The sequence below is a fragment of the Drepanopeziza brunnea genome (assembly GCF_022702325.1).
Source record: "Drepanopeziza brunnea f. sp. 'multigermtubi' strain 214-2 chromosome Unknown ctg9, whole genome shotgun sequence".
Classification (NCBI taxonomy): Eukaryota; Fungi; Ascomycota; class Leotiomycetes; order Helotiales; family Drepanopezizaceae; genus Drepanopeziza; species Drepanopeziza brunnea.
The window spans coordinates 1128178-1146145 of NW_027094072.1; the positions used below are offsets into that span (position 1 = coordinate 1128178).

General features: G+C 51.2%; 8 protein-coding genes across 8 annotated transcripts; 4 read left to right on the plus strand and 4 right to left on the minus strand.

Annotated features, from left to right (window-relative positions):
• Positions 1–251: 251 nt before the first annotated feature.
• On the plus strand, positions 252–1066 carry L3040_005733 (uncharacterized protein; the record flags this gene model as incomplete). The annotated part of the gene is made up of 2 exons (XM_007294982.1): positions 252–300; positions 417–1066. 2 exons carry the CDS (start codon positions 252–254, stop codon positions 1064–1066), a joined length of 699 nt encoding a protein of 232 aa, XP_007295044.1.
• Positions 1067–1126: 60 nt separating this feature from the next.
• Positions 1127–1940, minus strand: L3040_005734 (uncharacterized protein; the record flags this gene model as incomplete). Its single annotated transcript, XM_007294981.1, has 3 exons — positions 1127–1418; positions 1477–1644; positions 1699–1940. The coding sequence occupies 3 exons, from the start codon at positions 1938–1940 to the stop codon at positions 1127–1129; spliced, it is 702 nt and encodes a 233-aa protein (XP_007295043.1).
• Positions 1941–2988: 1048 nt separating this feature from the next.
• Positions 2989–6297, plus strand: L3040_005735 (uncharacterized protein; the record flags this gene model as incomplete). The annotated part of the gene is made up of 1 exon (XM_007294980.1): positions 2989–6297. One exon carries the CDS (start codon positions 2989–2991, stop codon positions 6295–6297), a length of 3309 nt encoding a protein of 1102 aa, XP_007295042.1.
• Positions 6298–7297: 1000 nt separating this feature from the next.
• L3040_005736 (uncharacterized protein) lies at positions 7298–10312 on the minus strand (the record flags this gene model as incomplete). Its single annotated transcript, XM_007294979.1, has 1 exon — positions 7298–10312. One exon carries the CDS (start codon positions 10310–10312, stop codon positions 7298–7300), a length of 3015 nt encoding a protein of 1004 aa, XP_007295041.1.
• A 255-nt stretch (positions 10313–10567) lies between these two features.
• L3040_005737 (uncharacterized protein) lies at positions 10568–11182 on the plus strand (the record flags this gene model as incomplete). Its single annotated transcript, XM_007294978.1, has 1 exon — positions 10568–11182. The coding sequence occupies one exon, from the start codon at positions 10568–10570 to the stop codon at positions 11180–11182; it is 615 nt and encodes a 204-aa protein (XP_007295040.1).
• Positions 11183–11796: 614 nt separating this feature from the next.
• Positions 11797–12431, minus strand: L3040_005738 (uncharacterized protein; the record flags this gene model as incomplete). Its single annotated transcript, XM_066154630.1, has 4 exons — positions 11797–11929; positions 11998–12105; positions 12160–12298; positions 12350–12431. 4 exons carry the CDS (start codon positions 12429–12431, stop codon positions 11797–11799), a joined length of 462 nt encoding a protein of 153 aa, XP_066011479.1.
• Positions 12432–13501: 1070 nt separating this feature from the next.
• L3040_005739 (uncharacterized protein) lies at positions 13502–16191 on the plus strand (the record flags this gene model as incomplete). The annotated part of the gene is made up of 6 exons (XM_066154631.1): positions 13502–13552; positions 13637–14556; positions 14650–14964; positions 15012–15100; positions 15152–15498; positions 15550–16191. 6 exons carry the CDS (start codon positions 13502–13504, stop codon positions 16189–16191), a joined length of 2364 nt encoding a protein of 787 aa, XP_066011480.1.
• Positions 16192–16482: 291 nt separating this feature from the next.
• Positions 16483–17621, minus strand: L3040_005740 (uncharacterized protein; the record flags this gene model as incomplete). The annotated part of the gene is made up of 2 exons (XM_007294975.1): positions 16483–17460; positions 17514–17621. The coding sequence occupies 2 exons, from the start codon at positions 17619–17621 to the stop codon at positions 16483–16485; spliced, it is 1086 nt and encodes a 361-aa protein (XP_007295037.1).
• Between the last annotated feature and the right edge of the window lie 347 nt (positions 17622–17968).

Below are 17968 nucleotides of genomic sequence, written 5' to 3' on the forward strand. Positions count from 1 at the left end.
TCGATCTTATGGAGTCCATAGCCTTGGGCGCCACTCTGTCGACTATATGCGGTATCTGAATCTTCAGTTTCGAGCAGCCAAAACGCTCGCTTCCGTCTTACAACGTTGAATTCTGCTACTAGCTAAGTCATCTTTTTCCTCGCTTCTCTACCTTGCTAGCCCCACCGCGCATGGCTTGCCATGCACTTATTTGAACCACTTAATATCCCGTAATACTTATTGCAAATACCTAGCCTTGCCCGACCGTCCATATGCCCGACAAAGATGCAGGAACCCCAAGGGTCTTTCTCGTAAGACACGGTACGTTCGATAACCATGTCCTACCTAGATAACTACCTTTCACTAGAAAAGGTTGCCTATGAGGTAGAGGCCTTGAGACCACCACTCAACCACATTGGAGACTGACTCGGGTCCAGGAGAGACCGAATGGACCATCTCCGGAAGATACACCGGCCGCAGTGATATCCCTCTAACAGCCAACGGCGAGAAGCAAGTCTCCTCATCCGCCAAGGTCATTGTCGGTCCAGGGAAGATCGTCGACCCCTCCCGAGTCGCCCACCTGTTCGTCTCCCCTCGCACCCGCGCCCAACGCACCTACGAACTCCTCTTCGACGATGCCTCTCGCTCCAGGCTTCGAGAAAACTACGAGACCAGCGAGGACATCCGAGAGTGGGAGTATGGGGCGTATGAAGGGCTGTTGACAGCTCAGATCAGGGCTGCGCGTAGAGAGAAGGGCTTGGACAAGGAGAGGCCGTGGAATATCTGGGTCGATGGATGTGAAGAGGGAGAGTCGGCTGACGAGGTCAAGGAGAGACTTGATCGGATTATTGTGAAGATTCGGGAGATGCAGGGGCCGTATATGAATGGGGAGAAGGCTGTGGATGTCGTCCTCATTGCGCATGGACACATCTTGAGGGCTTTTGCTAAGAGGTGGATTGGGTTCGAACTCAGCCAGGGATTGCCCATGATGCTAGAGCCGGGAGCTATTGGTGTCTTGTCTTACGAGCACCATAAAGTTGACGAGCCGGCCTTCTTGCTCGGCATCAATATGGGAGGAAGCGAATAGACATAGAAAGAGGGATACATGATCACTACAGAGCGTGAGACCATGTCAGGTCTTGCGAACTCATGGCTTTCGTTTGAATGTGTACAAGAACAGCCCTTCCCTGGAAAACGTCTGTCTGTCCTGATCCTCAATTTCCTCGACCAGGAACTTCTTCTTGGCATTTTTTATGAACTGCATATCTGCTCTCCTCCGCTTCTTGAAGCAGAAGTAGACGACGGATTCCTCGCACAGCTCAAGGAGGTCCTCAAGCGTAGCGAGAAGTAAGGGGAAGGCGGGCTCGAAGTACACGCAGTCGGCTGCCAGGATCAGATCTGGTTTCACCTTGACAACTGCTTCTGGCAACGGATCACCCCTAGAATACGGTTAACAAAGAGGTGCTGATGGAGAGACAATACATAGAAGCGGCTTACCAATTCAGCACGATTTCCTTTACACGTGACTCCAGACCGTTCAGCTTGATGTTCTGCTGCATCAGATCGAGCATATTTTCTTGATCGGAAATGTAGATGGGATGGTCCAGTTCACACCCAACAGCCACCGCCAGTCCAACCAGTCCACCACCAGCTCCGAGCTCAAGACTTCAATTGCAAGTCAGCGACGCCCCGCCGACGCTGGAGAAGACCAAGACTCACATCCGAGCCTTTCTCAGCGAAGTTCTGTGGTAACGAAGCATCTGCTGAGCCAGTACCATACCGGCAGGCCACAGCTGTCCGCCACATCCAGACTTCAGGTCTTCGTGGAGCTGAAGCGGAGACTCGAGGAGACCCGAGAAGTCGATTGAGGTGGTTGAGGCGGATTTGTATGCGGGTACGGGAGCGAGATCCTCGTCCATGGCTCGGGGAGAGAATTCTGGAGAAACAGACCGGGACGACATATTGCAGAGTTTTTGATGGAAGTGGAAGAGGAAGAGGAAAAAAAATATATATATATATATATAATTGGTGGCAGGAGTAGTCAGAGGTCAGGAAGGAGAGGCCATCGAAGTAGGTTGCAGGTATGGTAGCTGCTGTCGATCGCTTAAACATCGGCTATGAAAGGCTCGGTTATGGTTAGGTCTTACAACTAGTGCTCGTCCCGATCTCCTCCCTTTCATCCCTTTCCTCCCATTCCTCCACACTGCTCCATTGTCACCCATCATCTATTCATCATTCACCTTGGAATCCCTTCATTTTGACTTCGCAACAACTCTGCAATATCTTGGTGCTATGCCTCCTTAATTAGGGATAGGGATATGGATACGGCGTCCAAAACCCGAATGCCGCCTCCTCCATTGTGGAAGCCAGCTAGCTCCTGGCCTCCAGAAGAAGATATCGCGAACGCAGCTCTCACTGCAATGCCCGCTCTTCGTCAGCTATTCTCGCTCAACTCGAAGAAAGGATTCTGACAGCAGAGCTTGGAAATCCAAGCATCTTTTCTGTTTCACCGTTGTCAGACAGAATACTGAGATATACTGTAATCCGTATGGCTGGTACGATGGCCGACACAATTCCAGCAATGCATGCCAGCCGGTGGCTGGCCTGAAGTATTTATCAGCCTCTGGACCACATGTACTGCCATCGTATACATGCCCAGCACTATTGAAACTGGGCGAGCTCGTGTCTGTATGCATTACCATCTTGTCCATCCATCGCAGGGCTGGGTCGACTGGCTCCGTCCCTTGCAGTCTGTCATTCTTCACTTTGTTGGATTCCAAGCAAGGCGAAACCACCGATAGACGTGCCTCCCTCACTGCGCCTCCAAAATTCCCTTTTTGATGACAACCAGCATCATGTCCGCTCTCTCTCATTGTTACTTTTTCTATCGATTTGCATGCATGTACTTGGGAACAACGGGTTTATCTTGCGTCGCCTTAATACCAGAGACTCCAGTCGGAGGTCCTACCAAGCAGCAAGTTTTCTGTAGCCAGCAGCAGTCTCACGAAGATGGCGCTGCGGGGCGTCTTTTCCGCTGTTGCCATCTTTGCCTCGATCACCAATGCGATCCCAACGGTTGCCTTCCCTCTCAACTCTCAAGTTCCTCCTGCGGCACGTATAAATATGCTTTTCTCCTATACCTTTCCCAGCTCGACGTTCTCCTCTACGCTGCCCATGACATATACCCTCTCAAGTGGACCCGATTGGCTTTCCTTAGACAGCAACTCTCGGACCCTATCTGGTACACCTTCGACAGAAGACGTGGGCACAGATGTAGTGACCGATGTTCCCATAATCTTAATGGCAAGCGACGCTGATGGATCAGTAACACTCGATGCGAGGCTGGTAATTTCGCAGAATCCAGCGCCATCTCTTAGCATACCGGCGACACAGTTGGAAAAGGCTGGCGAATTTTCAGCTCCTTCAACACTTCTGTACCATCCATCAACACCATTCAACATCAAATTGGATCCTGGCACCTTCACGAGTAATGGTAGCGATGCTACTTTCGCTTACTATGCGCTCAGCACAAATAACACGCCAATGCCATCATGGATACAATTCGATGGCAGTACACTGGCCTTCAGTGGACAAACTCCAGACTACCAGTCCCTCATATTGCCACCACAGACGTTTGGGATACAGCTCATCGCTTCTGATGTCGAGGGATTTAGCGGGACGTCGATGTTCTTTGAAATTGAGGTCGGAGTGCACCTATTCGCATTCAATCCCGCAGACACTGTCGTCAATGTAACAGTTGGGGGCGATTTCAGCTTCGATGGACTTTCTGGGAACCTGGAGCTCGATGGACAGGTTGCGAAGCCAACGGATATTGTCTCGGCGACTGCGCAGACACCATCGTGGATCATCTTCGACAATACAACTCTTACGCTCACTGGAACTGTCCCACCAGACGCAACCTCCGTGAACATCACTATGCTAGCGACGAATATCTACGGAGATACAGCAGACGTAATCATACGAGTCGTGATTACGGGCGCGTTGTTTAGCAGGTCAATTGGTGACTTTAATGCTACAATAGGTTCAAATTTCTCGTACGACCTGAGCACCTACCTGACCAACAAAGCCGACACAGTTCTCACTGCTAAGATCCCTCCCCATAAAAATTGGCTCTCTCTCGACTCGGAAACCTTCACGCTGGCGGGAGAGATATCATCCGAAGCGGAACCAGAGACAATTGACATCGAACTGTCTGCAAGATCAAAGTCCACAAATAAGGAGGAATCCGAATCGTTCAAACTGCTGCTTGTCGAAAGCAATACCACTTCTACCAATAGTACTACCTCAACAGCAACGAGAGCTTCCTCGAAGAATACTTCGAAAGGCCCTGCTGCTACTGCATCAACAACGAGTGAGCCCGCAGCCGTTGCCGCAAGCTCTTCTAAGCGACTTAGTAGCAATGCCATTTTGGCAATATCCATACCAATTGGTGTGGTATTTTGCACCCTTTTATTGGCACTCTGCTGCTACTGTCACCGAAGACGAAAGGCAAAGCAAGGGAAGGAATTCGGAAAGATAGAGAAGCGCGAGATTTCGTCACCCCTCGAATCGAGCCGCCCGAGCATAGTAGAAGTCTACTATCAGCCATCTCCACTTATACCAGTACCACCACCTCGTCCCCTCCAACTGGACATGTCCGCGTTTGGAATATCAGGCGGTTCCAGACCCGGAGCAGTGATAGGACCCATTAAAGGAACAGATACTGCCGGAAGAGGCAGAAAGAAATTGGCAGACAATCCTCTCAGGAGGTCTAAGACCATGTCTAACCCTCGATTGTCTCAACTCATAAATGGCGATTCGCATAATTCAGGCTTTGGAAGAAGGGGATCAAAATCCGACAACGCATTATCAACGTCTGAAGATAGCTGGAGATACACCCAAGGCAGCACACAGCTAGATCTTAGATCCTCCGGAACAGGTTCATCTCGGACGCAGCCGCTAACGAGAAACTATTCGAATTATTCGCGGAAAGGACATGTTCGGAGATCAACCGTGCTAACCTCTGCGATCCAGGACCCGTCTCATCCAGCGCGGGAAAGTTATCATCATGGTCAGGTCACAGCAGACACGATTTTGAATCTGCGAGACAGCAACTTCTCAGACAGACAGCTCGACAGTTTTTCCGCTATCCAGAATCAAGCAAATTTTCGAGAGAGTAACGAGCCCCTACCATCTATAGAAAACTCTGTAGTCCAGCCCGCTGCTTTGAAACCAGCCAAACGGCGGTCGAGGCTCATGAACACAATCGACAGGCCCCGAGCCATCGGCCACGGGCGTCCCGGGTCCGCCGCCTCAATTGGCGGAATCATGAAACGACAAAGTATTGGCCACGGGCAAGACTACGCTCCTCCACACAACATGAGGAGAGACTCCAGAACGTGGCTCACTGTGGCCACATCCCTCGAAACCGACAAGCGTCGCAGCGTTGCCAGCGCCTCGTCAACCACATACGAAGAGCCAATGCGCAGAACCAGAGCAATGTCACCGTGGAAGACGATCCGCCAAGTCACGAAAAGCCCATCCATAAACTACCACCCTTCCGTGCTCTCCGAAAGCAGCGGCAACTCCCGACTCTCCCGGCCCGTCAGCCGGCGCGTCGGCTCATCCCCTTTCTTCGGTGGCTCCTCTATCCGCAACTCCAAAAAGATCGCCAAGATCGCCAATGACCGGCGGCCCTCCTTCCGCTCTTCGTACGCCGACTCTCCCACGGTTCCCGAAGAATCGATGATGGATAATCTCGAAGCGCGAATAATGCGCGGGATGCGGGAGATGAGCGACGAGACGGATAGGGACTCTTTTGGAATCAGCTACTCGCTGGCGCGGGAGGGGACGCGGCAGCTCAATAGCTACCACCAGGGCCAGATGGAGCGGAGCCGGACCGGCGGAAGTCTGATGAGTGCGGAGAGCCGGGACAGCCGGTTCGAGAGCGCGGCCGAGCTGGACAACTTGGATCGGGATCGAAGCCCGGGACCCGGGCGTCGGGGCGAAGAAGGGGAGAGGGGAGATGAGTCTGAGTTTGAGGATTATCTGCCAGATGGATACTCGGACGGGAGCTGGGAGACGCAGAGGAGCCGGGAGAGGGCTGGGAATGTAGAGCTGAGTTCGGGGGGCGAGGAGGTAGAACCGGGACGGGGACCGGGCCGTGGCAATTCAAAGAGCACGCCTAGTTCTCCGGAGGTCGGCAGAGCCGCGAGGATAGTGAGGGGTGCAGGGAGGAGGCCGGTGAGCGTTGACGCCAGGGCTGCGACGAGGGTGGTGACGCAGAGGGGGGAGATCGATTATACGGCTTATATCTAATGTTTTGGATTCGTCATGGGCAGCTGATAAAGCAGGATGTAGTACTTCATAATTAATTCCAGAAGTAGCAGCAAATTTCCGTTCGAAGTCGCCGATGAATAAGTCCCCAGTAATGAAAATACTAGGTACTGATGCTCTGGGCTAGTTAACAACATCAATCACAACCGAAATTGAGAGCTAGCTAGGTAGCAACGTACTCAACATCGTCGACAGCCAAGCCACCATCTGTAGATCCCCAAAGACAGCACGGTGTACTCCTCCCTTTCCTTCATCTCTATGCTACATACATCCTCTGTACCAGTCCGTCCATCCGTCCGCCGGAGGCGCATCGATCAGATCAAAACCATTTCATCCATCGTGTGGGCGTTCCTCCACCCCCTCTCTTCTTGTTTACCTTTCACTCGCCTAAATGTCTACCACGACAAACATCCTCTTTCTCTCTCTCTTTTCCGTCTTCTTTTCTCACTCCACTCGACCGGCTATCTCAATACAGCCAGCCAGCCAGCCAGCCAGCCAGTCCCAGCCATCTAGTCCCAGCCAGCCCTTTACTATATAAGGATGAATAGCAGAAGGAAAGATGGGATTTGGCTAGCGTTGTGGTCGTGGTCGAATTGGCAAATAACTATCTAGGCCTAGGATCAAGGTTAGGATCAGCAGTAGGCAAGTAAGTAAGTAAGTAAGTAAATGAGTTTTTGGGTGAGTTTTGCTGCTGACGTCGTGGGAAAAAGCCTGTAAGTGAGTGAGTTCGCTGCGGGTATGTGAGTTTTGAGAAGGGGAGAGAGAGAGAGAGCATACACAAGTATGTCATGGGGACAAATGCTGGTATATATTACATATTGATCGATAGATTACATGGGTAATTTCCGGTATAGACATTCTTTACATTAACAAGAGGAGAATCGGGTGCGGCGTTCGCTCAGTTACCGACATGTTGCTTATTATTCAACCCATTTGGGCCTTTCCCTCTCTTTCGCTTCGTCCCTTCTCGTTCCGGCATTCATTAAAACCAGCTCGTAGCAAAAAGCTCATCCTCACTCGGCTCCTTGTCCCCAATCTCATTCGACGCTCCCACCACATCCTGTTCAGCTTCAAGCTTTAGCTCCTCTTGAACCTCCTCCACAAACCCTCTGTCGAGATCAACAAGTTTGTCGTTCTTCTTCTGCAACTCTTCATTCAACGCCCTCCGATTCTTGATCATGCTCAGCGCGATCGTCGTGGCATCATCCGCTTCCAATCCCGCCGCCCTCAGTCTCGTCAGAACACCGACAAGGCTGGCCGTGTCTTGCATAGAAGCATAACCGTGGGCAAGCGTGTTCCATGTAACGATGCTAGGCTCGATGTCGCGCTCTCGCATCATGTCGAGGACTTTCTCTGCGGCGCGGGGCTGCTTATGATCCATGAATATCTTTATAAGAATTGACCAGGTGTAGACGTCGGGTTTGGGAGGCGTAAGCACAGTGAACTGCGAGGTATCGTTTTGGGAGTCGCGGAGCTCCGTAGAGAAGTCCTGAAGCGCTTTGGGATTGCTAGGTTCTGACTTGGAGTGCCCACTTTCCTCGCTTGCTAGTGGCAACCGAAGAACTTGGTCTGAGTGAGGAAACTTGGCATATTGTCGGTCATGGCGCTCTAGAAACGAGTCTTCTTGAGGCGGTATAGCTTGATCAATATCGGAAAGCGGCTCTCCCCTCTTTTCGCTTGCTAGTGATGACTGAGGCGTTTGCTCTGGTGGAGAGATCATGTCTCCAATGAGGGTGTGGCAGTCACCAATGGTTTCTCGAAATTTACCAAGCGACATGAGAACGAGGTTCCAAATGTGAGTAGTCTGCGTCAGAAAGGCCACAGCGGGATCATTGTTATATACCATTTCACGAAATTGATCGTAGAGCTGAAGCGCGGGGAGTGGATTCTGAATGTCATCGAGGAAACTAGTCACCATGACGACCAGAGTCGGCGCTGTAGGGTCCTCTAGTTTTACTGATGCATTCGGATCCCTTTGAATTCGCAGCTTGGGATACCTCTCAGAAAATTTGGGAATAATTCGAGCTAAAGGTTCGAGATTGAAATAGTCGCAGTAAACCGGAAGCAGGCGATCGAAAGCAGAAGCGACCTGCTCTTTTGGTCCATCTGCAGCATAATCACTCTTCTGCTCTTGCTGATGAAGAAGGAGGATTGCATGCAGGACATCGTTCACAATATAGCTGTTTCTGATTGCCCTGTGTTTGACATGCTCCATAACCTTTTTAATAGCGTGCGGGTCCATTCGTAGCTTGGAGTCTTTCAACAGAAGAGAGTAGGTGTAGGCATCGGGTTGAAGACCAGATTCAACCATTATACTGTGGAGCTGCCATGCTGTCTCGTGTTCATGGTTTTCCAGCGCGTTTTCCAAGAGAACGTTGTATATTATGATATTGGGCTTGGCTCCCGAATTCATCATGAAATCAAAAACGTCCAAGGCCAAATAACGATTTTCCCCTGATGGCAAGGTTCTTCTTCTTTGTCTGAGCAAGAGAGTACAGAAGCTCAAGACCTTTGGAGTGTTGAAGTCACAGCCTAGATCCTTCAGCATCTGCAAAATTTCACATGCAGTGTTGAATTGACCATTCTTAGCAAACCGAGTCCCGAACTGGATCAAGGTATTCACGTGTAAAGGGTGATCGGCCTTCCGCAACGTATCGTAGAGCGATTTGATGGAATGCGTGTTCGGCGGACGCTGCGCATCCATTAGTTTAATCGAAGTACACAGTGTACGCTGATCCAATTGGATGTGACCCCTCGGACCCTTTTCAAGCAAGAGATCAAGTATCCCGGAAATTCCGATCTTTTGTGATTTGGAGGTATGAAGGAAGTGCGTAAAGATGTAGTCAAGACTATCAGCGATGGCATAGCCGGGAGGGTATGGCTCGATGAAGGTCGCTACCAATACATCGATAGCACGGTGAGGATGTCTATCCAGTGTTTGGAGCATAACATCCTGCCATACTCGATTCCTCGTCTGAGGCGAGAGAGTCTTCCACTCCTCTGTCATCAGTGCCAGAGATTCGAGACGGACCAAATTGTCTATGAATTCTTGTTTGATACGAGGTCGCTTATAAGTGTACACCTTTGAACTCGCTCGGGCGCCTGCCATCGCCTTGTCATAACGGGCATTGAGCATCGCAAATCGCCAATTCCATGAGGAAGAGAACGAAAGGTTGCCATAAGGTCCCTCGGGTACCAGCCTGACGAACTTGGTTCGAACTGTTGGTAAACCTCTGACGAGGTATTGGCTTCTAAGCCGCCTGCTTCTCCGCTTTTCCCCAAGCCATTGCTGCTGAGCCTCCTGGAGCCTCTGTGGCCTGGGTTTGAAGCTCGGCCGCGTCGTCTGTGCCTCCTGGGGCCTCTGTGACCTGGGCTCGAAGCTCCGCCAGGTCGTTTTAAGACTCCGTACAAAGAACGGGCGCAGTCTCCAACATGGGCGTATCGACTCTTGCATCTCAAAAGCATCCTCGCCAAGTGGTACTTTAACCCTTGAATCGGATGGCTCCTTTCCGATGTTCGCGGGGTCTGGATCTCCTCCCACTCTCTCCATGGGGTCTTGGGCATCCCGCTTCGTCGCTTCCCGTCCCCAGATTTCTTCATATTTTGCCCAGAAATCCTCTTCGTCCCCTAAATCATCGGAAGCTCCGTGTGGCCTATCATCTCTCCAACTGTTGCGCCCAGCTTCTATGTGATCTCCAGTAACCTCTTCGTTGATGTTTGCTCGATCACCTCGGCAAGAGTCTGAATTAACAGCACGTAGAGGCTTCCAGTGCCGCAGCTCTCCAAGATCTTCCTGCTTATTGGTTAACGGCTGGGGGAGACCGTCATGGTAAGCTCTGACGCATCGACGTGAATGGCTCTTCGTGCGGGATGCGATCGAATGGGACCTCGGTGTATCGCGAGGCCATGGCTGGAAGACTCGAGGTGCCAGAAACGGGAGGATGGGCAAATCGAACGTTGACCAGCGTTTCGTCAGCAGGTCTGCGCGTGGAGGCATCAGCTAATGGCTCCAGTCATTCAAAGGCCCATAAAAGTAATGCGGCTTTAAGTGAAGAACTCGAGGGTGGTATGATGGGCCGCTCCGTCAAAAAATCATGTTTCGGAGAGAAGTTGGAAGAAGAGGCTACCGAGAATTTTTAGCGCAGGGCTGAGAAATTTGGTCCGCGCGACTATCATCGAACGACATTGACAAGAATTGGAAAAAGAACCACATGGCGCATCTTCCCTGAAAACAAACCTCATACTCTCCGCCATGTCTTCTACACATGTTAGCCTCGGCGCAGCTGCGGATGAGCGCAAGGCGCGCCTGGCAAAGCTCAAATCTCTGAAGCGCAAACAACCTGGCGACGAAATCGTAGCTCCTGAATCGACACGCTCTCCCTCTCCACCCACCGAACCCGATGTTGCAACGCTTCATCTTTCAGGAAGAAACTATGATCCGGAAACCAAGGGGCCGAGGCTTGGTTTCGAGGCGCCCCCTACCTTAGCTGTCGAGAAGACTCTGGAACAGCAAGCGAAGGAGGTCGAAGACGAGATTAGGAAGAAGGCCGAGGAAGAGGAGCAGGATGACAAGGGCGTAGATCTATTCAAGCTACAGCCGAAGAAGCCAAATTGGGACCTGAAGCGGGATTTGGACAAGAAATTGGAGATTCTGAATGTCAGGACGGAGAATGCGATTGCGAGGATGGTACGGGAAAGGATCGAGGGGTCTCAGAAGGCAAAATTGGGCAATGGGGCTGTCACTGCAAGTGAAGGGGGAGAAGAAATGGGGATGGAGGGTATTGCTCTAGTGGAAGGTGTCAAACTGAGGGAACGGGAAGAGGAAGAAGAGGAGAGGCGAGAGAAGGAAGACGACGAGATGCTGTAAACTTAATGAGGGTTGAGATCACGACTTTCACATGGATGCGTCGGAGGGACTTGGGATTGGAATACGGCGATTCTCTATGGTTCTCTACTCATAAAAAAGCAATGGCTTACGAGCCAGGGGTATATCAATCATGCCATTTCAAAGCATCAGCCCAATTTTGCACCTTTGCCCTGTGTCCACGAAATTTCTGTCATCACACAGTGACCTCACAATCACCCGATCCCCAAGCATCCACTCAACTATTGCACCATAGTTTAGTCCCATGCCGAAAAAATTTCGAGCCAAGCTGACCGCCTTAGAAGCCATTCGTATCAACTGATTATCTACCACCACCATTCATGGCCTGTGTCAGAGCAAGCCGTTTGCTGAACGGACTCAAACTTCGCTCTTTGGGAGGCGGAGGCCTATTTTCGATTCCACTGAGCCTATTTCTGGCATGTTGTCGATCGTTGGACAGATCTCTTCGCTTTCTATAAGGGCTTCTGCTCTCCGTACTCCGGCCTCTAGCAGGTGGGTCGCTCTGCTGGAAGCGTCTCCGGGTACTTCGACTACTTGCTCGCTCTCTCAAAGGCTTTCTCTCTGCGGAGCTGTAGGAATCAGTCGAAGAGAATGAGTCACGCCTCCTCTTCCTCTCCGGATCGGCATGTCGATTTCTGGGCGGTGATGCAGACATGGTTGGAGATCTTCGACGAGATGGAGGCGCAACATTTCTCTGTGTACTCTTGCTTGTAGAGTAGTCTCTTGTTGCTTGGTGAGGAGAAGGAGATCGTGAAATTCCCGTAGATATACTGGAGACGGACGCTGAAGACGCAGACCTCATTCTCTTAGATGTACCTGGAGCTTCTGCTTCCTCACTCTGTCTCTCGCGCTTCCGGCCCCTCTCCTGGTCCGCTTTGGCCAATAGCTCATCGGCGATGCCTTTCCTGGAAGCAAAGAGTCAGTGCATAGCTTCCTCACGCGCCCGTGGAGAAACCCACTTTCTCATGAGGTCTAGCGGGGCATCACTTGTCATCAATCTGGGCTGCAACTTTGGATTGAGCAGCTGCTGTGTCCGAGATGGTCTCGAGACATAGGGACGTTCCTGGATAACTGCTTTGCATTCGTAACTGTAGTGGCGTAATCCGATGTTAGTTTTCGCACATTCTGATATCGAGGCGATGGACTCATCTCTCTTCAGGCATTTTTGGCATAGCGTGGAGGCCGTAGCCTTGGAGGAGGCGGCCAATGGGCCCCTGGCGTATCTGTTCATAGCGGGTTGATCCTCTTGATGGAATCTTTTGTAGAAGTTGTGAAGCTGTGTGGTCGTATATGCTGTTGTGCAGGCCGTTCCAGCTTCTTGTTTGCGGCCCCCGAAAATGTGCCTTGTGAATGCGCTCCGAGATCTGGTAGGTATTCTTTTCCTGAGGTATCCTTTTCCTTAATCTCAAATCCTTGTCTTGCAGCTTGGAGAAGGAGCAGGCGGAGGACTGATGAATGTACTCCGTAGAAAAAGCTAGCTAGCTGGCTGGTGGGTAGTGAATGTCGTTATTCTGTGTAGTTAGTTGACTGGTTGTTGGATGACTGGCGGATGAGCGTCCTTACTGAATCGTTTGCTCCCTTTCCTATCTATCGCTGCAGAACTGTTGAGGTGCACTTGTCATGTATGGTCGTAGGCAATAAATAATAATTAGAGCACTTAAAGAATACGGTCGCAGGAGCTTATGCATCACTTTATCTGGGGAACTACCTAGGTTAAATTGCCAACGCCAAGGCTAGACCCACCTGCGGAAAAGTGACTGCACCTGGGCGCATTGTCGTCCGCCTCCCTACACCTTCACAGTACTTATTCAAGCAGGGCACGTCGGCGATGCTTTGATCTGACAGTGACGGCGACGGCGACGAAGGACAACGGCATCTATCCATCTATCCATCCCAGAATCCGGCATCGCAGACAACTTCTTCGACTAGAAATTTGACGACACTCGGATCAGCTGCAGAGTCCACCACGGGATTGGTTGTACGGGTCGCCAAAGCCCCCCCCCTCTCTCATCCTGACCGTCGTACACCCAAAGCCAAAGGCGAAGCTAACGACAACGACAACGACAATCAAACGACCAAGAACAAGAAAACCCTCCCACCTGCTTGTCAGCTACGACAATGACCAGATGCCTCACCTCATTAGGCGCTCTTGTTGTTAAATTTCTGCCTTAATAACCTTTCAAACGCTCCCGTTCAATCAGGCTCTCCGCCTCGCTGCGATTCACTTTTGTCCAGTTCGTAGCCCTACGCTCTTTTGCTACGATTCAACTTCAGGTTCCGTCAAAAACATCATTCTCAAACATGGCTACTGCGCCAATGTCTGCAGATCCTTCCAGGCTTTCCTTTGCAAAGGTATGTGCGGACGTGGACCCGCTACACCAGGGTCGTAGAAAGCGTCTTTATCATGGATTCAACTGATCATCTATTTTTGCGTAGGTAGCTGCATCTGCAGGAAACAACAATGCCACTCTAGGATCATTCGCCAGAGTAGCATCCTCGAGCACACTTCGAGATCCGAGGAAGGACAACTTCGCAGTCCCTGCACAGAAGGAATCCACGGAGGGCTCGATTCAGTCTCACACACCTACACATCTCAAGTCCACCGACGAGCTTGCCACTTTGCAAGAAGAAGAGCACTCGAACACTGCGGATATCGGACCACGAAGCTCACGAGGGGAGACTGTGCACCCGCCTGTCCTTCGGTCAGAGTCCAGCAATGCTGAAACCAAACTGATTGATGCGGTCAAGGCTCTGGACGTTGGCTCTGAAATGCCTAGCCTTGTGGTCAACGGGTCCGGAGTCAGCGTGGCTAATCCCAAGCCTGAGGGCATTGAGGGGCTAACCGAGGATATCTTTCAACGAACGGATTCTGGATCTGAGCTAGGCACCAAACCACCGAGTCTTGACGGCAAGAGCATAACATCTGGAACTACATTCGCTCTGGATGAGAAGGAGTCTTTGCGTCCGGACGATAGTGCGAGTGTCAAGGCCGCTGAGGATGACGATACATTTTCGGGGCGGGGCTCCATTGTGGCAGGTTCTAGGATTGGTTCTGAAGCTGCTGCTCGTGCATATCGTGCACAGTTCTACGAAGCTCCTGATCGCCGAAGCATGCAACTTACGCAGGAACGCCAAGGCCAAGGAATCAACACTCCTCAAAGTGGCTCCTCGCAGCAAACGACGGATGATGGAAAATCAAAGCCTCTTGTAGGTGCCTCGGATGTACCGGATGCGTTCAACCTATTCTATCGCCAGACTCCTGATGAGAAGCTGTTAGAAGCATTAGAGTCGCCTAAGGATAGAATTTTCCTTTTAAGACTGGAGCAGGATGTGATTGAATTTGTAAAAGACTCGAAGTAAGTTAAACTCTTATCTCGAGGGCCCTTTCTCAACCAGTTCTCTCCCGAAACTCTCAATGCGTTTGGAGCTCAAAATCTGATCAGATACAGGGAGCCCTTCATTGATCTGCCGCCTTGTAACTCGTTCTGTCGACTGCTCACGCACAAGCTCGCGGACTACTATCATATGACCCATCAAGTTGATGCAGTTGCTGGGGCCGTTCGTATCTTTCGGACTCCCTTCTGTCGGCTACCACCCTCCTTGACTAGTATCTCCAACCCTCCCACTACCGGAAACACCCCTCCGCCAACGATGCCTGCAATGAAGATCATGCGCCGAGGAGGAGATATTGGGATAAGCCCTTCCAAGGCGACTTCCGAAGCCGGAAGTGATGGCAAAGAGAAGAGTCTGTCTGCAAAGGAGAAGTAACAGTATTCTTAAATGCATTAAATTCCCTCACTAACTTTTCAAGGCAAACCCGTGAGGAACGAGAAGCTAAATATAATGAGGCTCGAGCTCGCATATTCGGCAAGGAGGAAGTATCCGGAGAGGTTACACCAGGTATGATGAGATATTAGTACCATGCCATCGATTAGCCACTGACCATTTCAGATATTGAAGTGGGCAATGAAATGTCACGATCGAGCTCGGCTTCTGCGAAGGATAGAGCTGCGCAGAACAAGAAGCCTAAGCCTCCCAAGCAACGCCGAGATGACTCTGAGAGCTTCGATCGCCGGTCGCAGTACACTCCGTTCTATCCTCAACAGCCACAAGCACCAACGTGGGTCGCACAGGCTCAAACCCCTTACATGGGAGGTATGGCTTCTCAACCATACAACGGTGCAGTCCAGACGAGCTATCCATCTGCCATGGCCCCCCAATATGCTCAGCCAACGCAGCAATATAATCCGGCCTTAGGAAACAATGGAAGCATGCAGCCATATAATGCCATGCCACAGGTGATGGACCCCACATCACTCGTACAACTGTCTCTGACAATGATTGAGCAGTATTCCCAACAGTCAACTCAGCAGCGGTACCAACCACACAGTGCCCCTATCACATCGTATGGTACACCAGTTCAGTCACCACAAATTTCTACCCAGCAGTGGCCGCAGCAAGCTGGCTACCAAACTGGATACCAAAACCAAGCCCCGGTTAGAGGACCCCCGAGCGCCGTCCCGTATGCGTTTGGTCAACTGCCAAACGCTGTCAACCCAGCGGACCCAAAGAGCCAGCATCCGATCCCTGGAAGTTTTAACCGTCACGCTTTCAACCCAAAGACTCAATCTTTCGTCCCGAACAACCCAGGTCTTCCAATTCCTCAATCCATGTCACACCATGGATCACCTCACCAGGGCTCTTCCCACCATGGCTCTCCCCACCACGGCTCTCCCCACCTTCCATATAACGCCTTTGCTCCAACCCAACAACAGTTCAGCAACGGTATGGGCTACAACATGATCAGGCAAGGCTCAAACAACTCACTACCATCTTACCATGCTTCTCCGCACATGTCTCATAGGCCGATGATGCAACAGGGTGTGGCACAAGGCTTACCGATGCAAGGTATGCCTCAGCAGATTGGTACCCACCTTCCGAATTACGGCAATCCCTCGACCCTTCCTCCTAAACCACCAACGGGGTTTTAGGGAGACTTTTGTGATAATAATAGGCGGCGTACGGGGTAGCATTGGTGAGGAGTTTGTGGCAGGAAACTGCGGGGATCAAATGATACTTTAGTACCAGGTTTACAACAATCGAGCTGATAGACCAATTACGAACAACGCATGAAACCACGCTGTGATGCGAAAATATCTTATATTGGACAGGTATTGTATTTTTGGGTGAAGAATTGCCCTCCGTGAACGCCGCGATTCATCCTTTCCTATGCTAATGTAACGTGCATGTTGAACATTTGAAGGATCTCAGTAACCACATGACTATTCGTTGGGCTCTCTGGGCTCTCTTGGTTCTCTATTTCTGTCACCTCCGCCGCCACGTCCTCCTCCACGTTTTCCACCCCGACCACTGCGTTGTCCCTTATTCTCGGAGCCAGCCTCTCCTCCGTTTCCAGGCGTAGCATCTGAACTACCCATCGTGAGAGTAGCCGTTGCCAGTCTTTGGGACAGCTCGATTTGAGTGCGGATAGTGTTGGCCAGGTATGAAACTACCAACACGTCCTGGATGTGGTTGTTGAAGTCTCGCTCGATTTCTTGAGGATCGACCTTTGGCGATAATGACAAGGCGTTGATGAGGAATTGGCCCAAGGGATTCGAAGGTTCACGTTCCTCGTCCAGAACTGAGTTGACGTATTCCGACACTCTCTCCAGAAGATCCACTGTCTGATCAACTGCACGCTCCAGACCCTCAATATCCGAGACGACTGGGGCAGCTCGGTTTTCGCTATCCTTGGCTCCAGAAATCAGCTCAAGGCCACTCTTCTCAGTCTCGCCGTATCGGATTTCGTAGGGCACTGGGATGAAGAGGCAGGTCTCCGCAGCACGCTCAGCATTCACTCCGACTGGCGCACTGACGTATGCCTTCGCCTCAATGTATTTTCCAGCCTCACTCGAGATCGTCAAGTGGACGGCAGGGTGCGGGAAAGTTCCAGTCTCGGAGCTGGCGAAGAAGTTCTGGATCAAGGCGCTGAAGTTGTTAAGGCCCAGGTTCGTCGTGTACCATCCTAACAGAACCTCTCTGGGGTTCGCCTTCAGCTGCAGCGCGAGCATGTTCTTCTGGTAATCGACATCGACCTCGACCTGGTCCTGGTTCTCGGTGTGCGGGATCGCAAAACAGTTTCGAACCTCTACCTCCATACCATCCTCCGAGCGTACGCCGAGAAGAGCGCCGATGACGCGCGCGGATTGGGTTTGCGAGTCGTCGCGGCGGATAGCGTGGTCGAGGATGGAAAAAACAGCCTGTTAGGCGTGAGTAACTGTACTAAGAACATCTTTGAAAGTATTCATCGTACCTGGGGTTGAACCACGACGTTCAAAGGGGCAGTTGAGACATTTGCACCGATAACTGCTGGCGCAAGAGGGCGCGCGACATGCAGGGAGTTGTTTGCGGCGACCGCCATGCTGGGCTGTTGGTTATGAGGTCGGGGTGGAGGGAAATGTCGAGATTGTTTTTCAAACTACGCACCTTGACCCCTCGCCGCCGCTTGTGGGAACCTAATTCAGTCACGTGTCTACATTATATAAATTCTTTTTCTCAATATGGGTTCGGGATAAAATGGAGTTTTGAGAAAAAGATTGCTTGGTATAGTCACTCATCGGAAAGGTCATGTTATTCTGCAGCATGCCCATCTTTTCCGTGACAAAGTCAGATCAGTTTCAGTTCAAAATATCCACGCTGAGAAGAATAGGACCTTATCGATAAGGGCTAAGCCGGCGGAATAAAAAAAAAAAAAATTGCGACAAGGGT